Genomic DNA, 8,505 nt, shown 5'->3' with positions numbered 1-8,505 from the left:
GGATTGATCTACTTCTCGATAACAAATGGCCCTAATCTCCGATAGTCCAATTTGTCACATGGCCGCTTGGTCTTGATATTCCGTCGAAGAAGCCATACTTTACTTCCAACTTTAAAAGTAGGCGCCTCATTTCGATATTTATCTGCAGATGCCTTGTAACTCTCTTGGGCAGATTGCAATTGAAGCTTCAACGTCGCTTGAAGCTCCGATAGTTGCTTCACAAATCCTTCAGCTGCTGGGTTGTTATTTGCTGAAGAACTCAATAAATCGAGCTTGGGGTGGTATCCATAGTTGGAGAAGAATGGTGTTTGTTGAGATGACGCATGAAGAGTGTTGTTGTATGCGAACTCAACAAGCGGTAGATATGCAGTCCAATCATCTTGTTGATAGTTGATGCTGCATCATAAATATTGCTCCAAAACTTGATTCATCCACTCCGTTTGACCGTCAATTTGAGGATGAAAAGCCGAAGAGAGCTTAATATCCACCTTCAATATCTCAAAGAGGGACCTCCAAAACTTGGATACAAACTGAGTACCTCGATCCGACACGATATCATCTGGTAGGCCATGATAACGATATATGTTATCAAGAAAGAGTCTTGCGGTGTCTTCACTTGACGATGTTTTCTTGCAAGGCACGAAATGCGCCATCTTTGTAAATCGATCCACCACAACAAAGATGCTGTCAAATGAATTCGATGGCGGTAGGTCCGTAATGAAGTCCATAGAAACTGAAGACCATGGTCGGTGCGGAATAGGCAATGGCTGGAGAAGTCCATACGGACGATGTCGAGGGATCTTGGATCTTGAACAAACATCACAAGAAAGGACAAATTCCTTCACATCCTTCCACATTTGGGGCCACCAAAAATCTCGTGAAATGAGCTTCAAAGTCTTGTTGAATCCAAAATGTCCCGTAGCTGGAAAGTCGTGGCGAGATTGAAGTACTCGGAGTCGAGTTGGTCCTTTCGGGATATACAACCGCTCCTCAAAATACAGAAGATCTCCCTCCACCTTAAACTTGTCATTATCGACACGTTGTTTGATGTCAAGAGCTATAGAATCCTCAATGGTCGCAGTACGTACCTCGCTGAGGAAGCCGTCATCGATAGTTGCAACAGTAGCAAAAATCCTGAATTTTTCTGGTTTCAACAATGTTGTACATTGTTGATCAAACGCTGCTTCTCCAGCCTTTAGCGGAAGATACGATCTCCTCGATAATGCGTCAGATAATCCTTGCTGTTTTCCAGGGCGGTAGGTGATAATAAAGTCAAATCGTGATAGAGACATATTCCATCGAGCTTGACGACGATTCAAAATTCGAGCTGTCATAAAGTACTCCAAATTCTTGTGGTCCGTATAAACAGTCACTGGATGTGCAGCTCCTTCGAGGAAGTGACGCCACTCTTGGAAGGCATCCACTATAGCAAGCAGCTCTTTGTCGTGGATCTCGTAGTTGATCTCAGCAGCAGAGAACTTCCGTGAATAGAACGTAACTGGGTGAAGCTTCTTGTCTATGCCCATCTGTAAAAGCACAGCTCCCAAAGCAAAATCTGAAGCATCGGTCTCTAAATAGAAAGCCTTTGCAAAGTCAGGGTGTACCAAGATTGGAGCCGTAGTAAATGCCGTCTTGAGATCTTGAAATGCTTTTGCTGCTTGTGATCCCCATTCGAGCTTGTCTTTGCTTGTTAGACGCGTGAGTGGTGCAGCAACTTGAGAATAATTCTTGATGAAGATCCGATAGAAGTTAACAAATCCAAGAAAACACTGAACATCTCTAACCGTCTTCGGAACTTCCCAAGATATAATTGCTTCTACCTTTTTTGGATCCATCTTCAAGCCCTCTGTAGTCGCAATGAAGCCCAAAAATTCCATCTCATTCTAGTGAAATTGACACTTCTCCAACTTGGCGTAGAGTCCTCGTTCGCGTAGTTTTTCAAGAACCAAACAAACGTGCTTCTCATGATCTTCTTCATTTTTGGAAAATATCAAAATATCATCCAGATAGATGACAACAAAGTCATCGAGGTACTCCCGAAAGATGTCGTTCATCATATGCTGAAAGACCGCTGGAGCATTGGTAAGACCAAAAGGCATGACATTGTACTCAAAATGGCCATACCTTGTACGAAAGGTTGTCTTCCATTCATCTCCTTCTTTGATTCGCACAAGGTTGTAGGCTCCTCTTAAATCAATCTTTGTAAAAATCCTTGCACGTCCAAGTTGATCTAAGAGGTCGGAGATCAAAGGTAAGGGATAGCGATTTTTCTTGGTCACCTTGTTGAGTCCTCGGTAGTCCACGCACATCCGTAGTGAGCCATCCTTTTTCTTCACGAATAGGATTGGTGCTCCAGCTGGCGACTTTGAATGTCGAATAAAATTCTTGGCTAGATTCTCATCGATGTACTTCCGCAATTCTGCCAACTCCGTCTGCGATAGGTTGTATATTGGACCAAAAGGTGGTTGCGCTCCTTCCTCTAAGTCTATGGCGCAATCATATGGTCGATGTTCCGGCAGTATATCGGCGTTCTTCTTCTGAAACATGTCTTCAAAATCCCTATATTGCTCTGGTATATTCGATGTTGAGATATTCTCGCCGCTAGTTGGAGCTGCATAAATGACAAATGGTGCGCCTTCCTTGGACGATCTTAGGAACGCTCTCGCTCCAATAAACATGGATTTCTTCATGTAGGTTCTACCAACAGGTTTATTATTATTTTTTTCAGGAAATGTTATCCTTCGTAGCCTCCAATCAATGGACGGATTATGATCTTCTAACCAAGAAAGACCAAGGATAACAGGGCTTGATGGGGTTCTAATAATATTAAAAATAACGTGACTACTATGGTCCTTAAACACCACTTCTATAGGTTCTGATTCGTGGGTAACGTTGCCTGACAATAAGGGTCGTCCATCTATCACCTCTACGTGAACAGGTTTGGACTTCTGTACTAAACGGATCTTGTGGCGTTTAGCAAACTCTTCATCTAAAAAACAAGTAGATGCCCCCAAATCCAATAAAGCTAAAGTTTTTTGTTTTTGAGGGCCTAAAAAAAAAGGAATTGTAAAACAATGGGCAGGTTGGACAGAGAAGGAGGAACCTGATTGTTGTCGTGATATTAGATTGTCCAGCCGCACGGTTCCTACTGTGGCTGGGCGTCGTCGTTTTCCGGAATCATCGCACTTCTAGTCTTGACAGGGTGCCAATTTTGCTTCTTTGGGCAATTTCCAACCTTGTGACCTTCTTCTCCACAGTACAAACATAACCCTTCTTCCATACGCCGTTTCTTCTCTGTTGGAGTAAGAGATCGGACACGCGCCGTGTCGATTTGCATGTCTGTTGCCTCCGAATGTGAGTTTAAGCTATTTGCAGACATAGTCACGTCGTAACGAGTCATTTGGTGTCTTAGACGTTGGTCTTGGTGACGCTGGAATAGGCGGTTATCACACTTTACAGCTTGGCTAATAGCTTCGTTGAGCGTTTGAGGATCAGGAAGAGATAACAGCAAGTCCTTCACATCATCCTTCAAGCCCCAATAAAACTGACTCACCAACGCCTCTTCACCCCAATTAATGTCACTTGCCAATTGTCTGAAATCCGAGGCATAGACTGATGCAGAGCGTGTTCCTTGTCGTAGCGATCGGATCTTTGTTGTAGCCCATCGAACTTTATCATGCTCGCCAAATGCTTCTGCAAACGCCTCCAAGAACGTTTCAAAGTTGCTCAGGATTGGCGATCGCTTCTCGAACAAGGGAGTAAACCAAGACAGAGCTTGTGCTGTAAGCAAGGTTCCAACAAGCCCAACACGTGTTTCCTCCGTCGGATAACGTTCGGGCTGTAAAATTGTTATCAACCTGATTTGGTTGACAAAACCTCGAAACTTGGAACGAGTTCCATCAAACTTATCCGGAAGACTAACTCGAGGCTCCTTTCGTTGTAGGACTACTCGATCTTGTTGAAATGGAGGTAGAACTGCTTCTTCTGGCGCAGAAGTTTGAGGCTGATATGCTTTAGATGGCGCTATCCCAGATGCTCCATTGTTATGGAGTTCTACCATGACTCCTTCGATCTCTGTTGTCCTATGTGACAACGAGGCAAGAGCATTTATGATGGCGTCTAGTTTGGATTCCAAACTTTCAGCCATTTTAACGTCTTAACCTTCGGCTAACCTTCAGAAAGAAAAAAAAAGAGTTTTGACAAGAGGACAATATTGGTTCAGAGGAGAGTACTCCGCAACCTCTAAAACGCCTTAAGACTCCAAGATGAGGGGTAATCCACTCTCTCCAAGAAGAATAAGGCTCCAATATTGAGAAAGAAGAGATATCAGTTTAGAGGAGGATAATCCGCAACCTCTAAAACACTAGCACACCTTCAAGAAGAGGGGTAATCCACTCTCTAACAAGAAGGAACTAGCTCTGATACCAGTGAAAATGTAGTCTCGACAAACTGTCACGGACACAAAATACAGACTTGAAATCTAACAAGAAGTTCAAGAAGAAGTGGCAGAACTAGATTAAACAGATGAGTACAAGAACAACACCAGAAAGGTGAGCTAGAACTCCAAGAGATGTGTTGTCGAGACTGAAGAACCCTTCAGCCTCGACTCCTATATATACTACTGAATAGGAAGCTTCTCGAGCAACTTCCTAGAATCTATCAGAATATTTTAGAACCTTCTAAAAATATTCTAGAATCTTCTAATAGAATCTTTAGGGAATATTCTAAGAATCTTCTAGAACCTTCTAAAAGAATCTTTAGAGAATCTTTAGAGAATATTCTAGAAGAATATTCGAAGAATCTTCCAATGTATGTCCATGACAAAGCCTCAGTGTTTTGTAGTTTGATAATTGATTTCAGATAGCCAAAGTATAGTCAATTGTAATATTAACATACCCAATTCATATAACTAGTCTTTCCCCGTATTCAAACCCACCTCTATTAGTTCAATTGCTTTGGTCTACTGAAGCTTGAACGCAACGAGAACAATACATATGCATGCTAAGATTATTACTATCGTTTGTACTTTAGATAATTTCAATCAGTTAATATATCCATTTTCATTATTTATTAAAATCAGAGAATAGACTTTTGATATTATTGCAACATTTGTTTGTAGTGCTTGAAAGGTATGAAATAAACTAGAATTAAGTTGAAAAAATTAATATTCAAAATCATAAATTAAAAACTTTACTCTCAAAATCTTTAATCTCTAAATTTTATGATTTGCATGAAATAGGTACAAGTATCTAGTTATTTTAGTTATTTTTAATACTCCAACTTTTATATCTTTAATTATGTATATATGATTTATTTATACTAAGGAGTGTAAATTTTAACCTTCCTTAAACCTTTCATCTTATATAAAAAAAATTAAAAGTATATTTTAATAGTTACTACTGATAGAAAATAATATAACATTAAAAATAATAAAAACAACATAACACCAAGAATATTATTTGGATAAATTGATTACAATTCTTAATAAAAAAAATAAACTCATTTTCGATTTTAACTTAAAGTATTTATTTACTTTAGTAAATCTATCATTAAAACTTCTATCATGACAAATAAAATACTTATTCCAATACAATCTAGTAGTTAATGATTCAAAACATTTAAAGTTGTACCTTTTGAATCAAAACAGGTGTATTTATGTATATACAAACATATTCTTTTCAAACACTATGTATATAATGATAACCTTATTTTAACATCAAAATTTTATTGAAAAATACTCAGTTAATTCTTGGGTCTTATAATACATAATTATATCCAATTTTTCACAACAAATAATCGTTTTGATTTGGCCATGCTAAAATAAATAAAAAAATAAAACATAAAAAGTAGAATCTATGATATCAAGCATATGTAAGAGAAAATTCGACAAGGCTGAAAAGAACTATAATTAAAGTCATCTAATTACAGTCGTATTTTCAAGTATAATTACATAGTTTTTAAAATTCCATACTTTCACAATCTTCCACACATTCTTTTCAATATTTGTTTGAGAAACTACAATTGATGACTAATAAGGGATCTCAGAAGCATGTAAAACAAATCTCAAAAGGAATTAGAAAATCAGATAGTAAATAACTTGATAGTCTTAATACATCCTTGTACTCAATTGCAAAGAAATAAAAAGAAATAAACAATAACACTGATTTTCAAAAGTCACATTCATAATCCATACACCAATAATCCATATAGTTGCCTAAATCAATGTAACATAATACTCAACACTTGAGTCCCAAAACACAACAAGTAAACGCCCAACAATCCAAACTCCAACCTTAATAAATAAATAAAGAAAGAAAGAAAAGAGAAAAGGTTAGACATGCTTTCACATCCATGTTCAAGCAAGCAAGCAACAGAGTTTGGTAGAAGGCATGAGAACAATGTACCTTTCTCCAGAGGGAGAGGAGAGGGAAGGGAAGGGGAACTCGAGGGGAACAAAGCGAAGCAGAAGAAGAAGAGAGGATCAGGAAACGACATCCCAGTGGAGCCTCACCTTATCCAATTGCGATTGCGCTCCCTCCCTCCCTCTCCCCTCCTCCATTGCAGCCCCCCCCCCGCGCTGGCGTCGCCCACCCACTCGCTCTCTCTATAAGGGACGCAGGCCAGTGCTCTCAATGCACCATCGCGCGCTGTGACTTCACCTCACTCTGTGCCTTCGTCCCCGTCGCCCCCCGCTACCTGTCGCTATGGCTGCCGCTACCGCATGCGCGTCTACTGCCCTGGCCGGCCAGGCCTTGCTTCAGCCCGCCAATGAGCTCGTCCGCAAGGTGGGCACCAGCCAGGCTCGCGTCACCATGCGCAAGACCGTCAGCAAGTCTTCTGGCAGCGACAGCATCTGGTATGTTTGCATTGCCCCCCCTCACTCTCGCGTCTTGTGCTGATTGCCTCATTTCTCCTGTGTTGCGGATTGGTCATGGGTGCATTGGCCGTGCCTCGTTTAGGCTGTAGAAATGACTGTTGCTGGCGGCTGGGTGATCTTGTGAGCTGCGGATTGGGTTCGTGAGGTCCGCTTCGATGGAATGATTCTCTGCTGCTGCGGACGTGTTGGCATTAGTGTAATTGTGAGTAGTGCTGTAGTCGTTCGCGAGGTTGTAGGATGTCAATGTGACCCTCGACGGGGTGCAGTGAATTGACCGATGTTAAAAGAAACACGTTTCTGAGGAAATAGCATAGGCGGATGTTCGGTTATGAGTGACTTACAGTTCGGCTTGTGAATCAGGTATGGCGCTGACAGACCCAAGTTTTTGGGCCCTTTCTCCGGTGAGACCCCCTCGTACCTGAACGGTGAGTTCGCTGGAGACTACGGCTGGGACACCGCCGGACTCTCGTCGGACCCCGAGACCTTCGCCCGCAACAGGGAGTTGGAGGTCATCCACGCCCGCTGGGCCATGCTCGGAGCTCTGGGGTGCCTGACCCCTGAGCTGCTGGCCAAGAGCGGTGTGAAGTTCGGCGAGGCCGTGTGGTTCAAGGCCGGAGCCCAGATCTTCAGCGAGGGAGGTTTGGACTACTTAGGCAACCCTAGCCTTGTGCACGCTCAGAGCATTTTGGCCATCTGGGCCTGCCAGGTGATCCTGATGGGAGCCGTGGAGGGGTACCGTGTTGCCGGAGGACCATTGGGCGATGTGACCGACCCCATCTACCCCGGAGGCTCTTTCGACCCCTTGGGTTTGGCTGACGACCCCGACACCTTCGCTGAGTTGAAGGTGAAGGAAATCAAGAACGGCCGACTTGCGATGTTCTCGATGTTCGGATTCTTCGTGCAGGCAATTGTGACTGGCAAGGGCCCCTTGGAGAACTTGAACGACCACTTGGCAGACCCCGTTGCCAACAACGCATGGGCATACGCCACCAACTTCGTTCCCGGCAACTAGATGTACATAGTTTAGTTTCCCTGGTCACCAATTGGAGGCTTGTAAGGTAGGCAAGTGTCTGAATGTTGGCACTGCCAATCGGAAAGATACATTGTAATTCTAAGGTCATCAATACATCTGCAGTCGCTGCAGTGCGCGTTCGAATGAATTGTTATATGTGAGCATGCGTAGTTCTGGGCAGGGTCGTGCATGCGTGAGACTGAATTGCGCGAATTTGTTCAGTCTCAGCCGGGGTTGCCCATGCCCAGAGAAGATATCATGGTGGGTTAGAACATTGCATGATGAAGTGTGCGTATTCTGACATTAGTGTTGTTACATACACAACTCCCTATTCATGGAGCATGCGTCGTTGAACATAATTGTTCACAAACTTCTGGAGGACTTATTATCCTCGAGAAAGAAAGCTTTGGTGCAAATGATGGAATGGACAACTTGCTGCGAGGTTACTACAAACAGAAACTGAAATACTGACATAACCATGTAAACATCAATTAACAAAATGTAGCGGATGAAAGGAAGTCTTTGGAATCAATTAAAAAAAATGTACTACTCGCTGTTGCACTATCAAACTCTGATCATATGCAAGATAATTTATTATCTCAATTCACCCAGTTTT

General features: G+C 42.2%; 1 protein-coding gene across 1 annotated transcript; it reads left to right on the top strand.

Annotated features, from left to right (window-relative positions):
• The first annotated feature begins 6,648 nt into the window (after positions 1-6,648).
• Positions 6,649-8,037, top strand: LOC112275173 (chlorophyll a-b binding protein, chloroplastic). Its single transcript, XM_024505288.3, has 2 exons — positions 6,649-6,856; positions 7,238-8,037. Exons 1-2 carry the CDS (start codon positions 6,705-6,707, stop codon positions 7,887-7,889), a joined length of 804 nt encoding a protein of 267 aa, XP_024361056.1. The 5' UTR covers positions 6,649-6,704; the 3' UTR covers positions 7,890-8,037.
• The last annotated feature ends 468 nt before the right edge of the window (positions 8,038-8,505 follow it).

Source organism: Physcomitrium patens, chromosome 22 (genome assembly GCF_059467195.1).
Source record: "Physcomitrium patens ecotype Gransden chromosome 22, ASM5946719v1, whole genome shotgun sequence".
In the NCBI taxonomy this organism is placed as follows: Eukaryota; Viridiplantae; Streptophyta; class Bryopsida; order Funariales; family Funariaceae; genus Physcomitrium; species Physcomitrium patens.
Note: the sequence above shows the minus strand (reverse complement) of the source record. Positions and strands in the feature narration are given on the sequence as shown.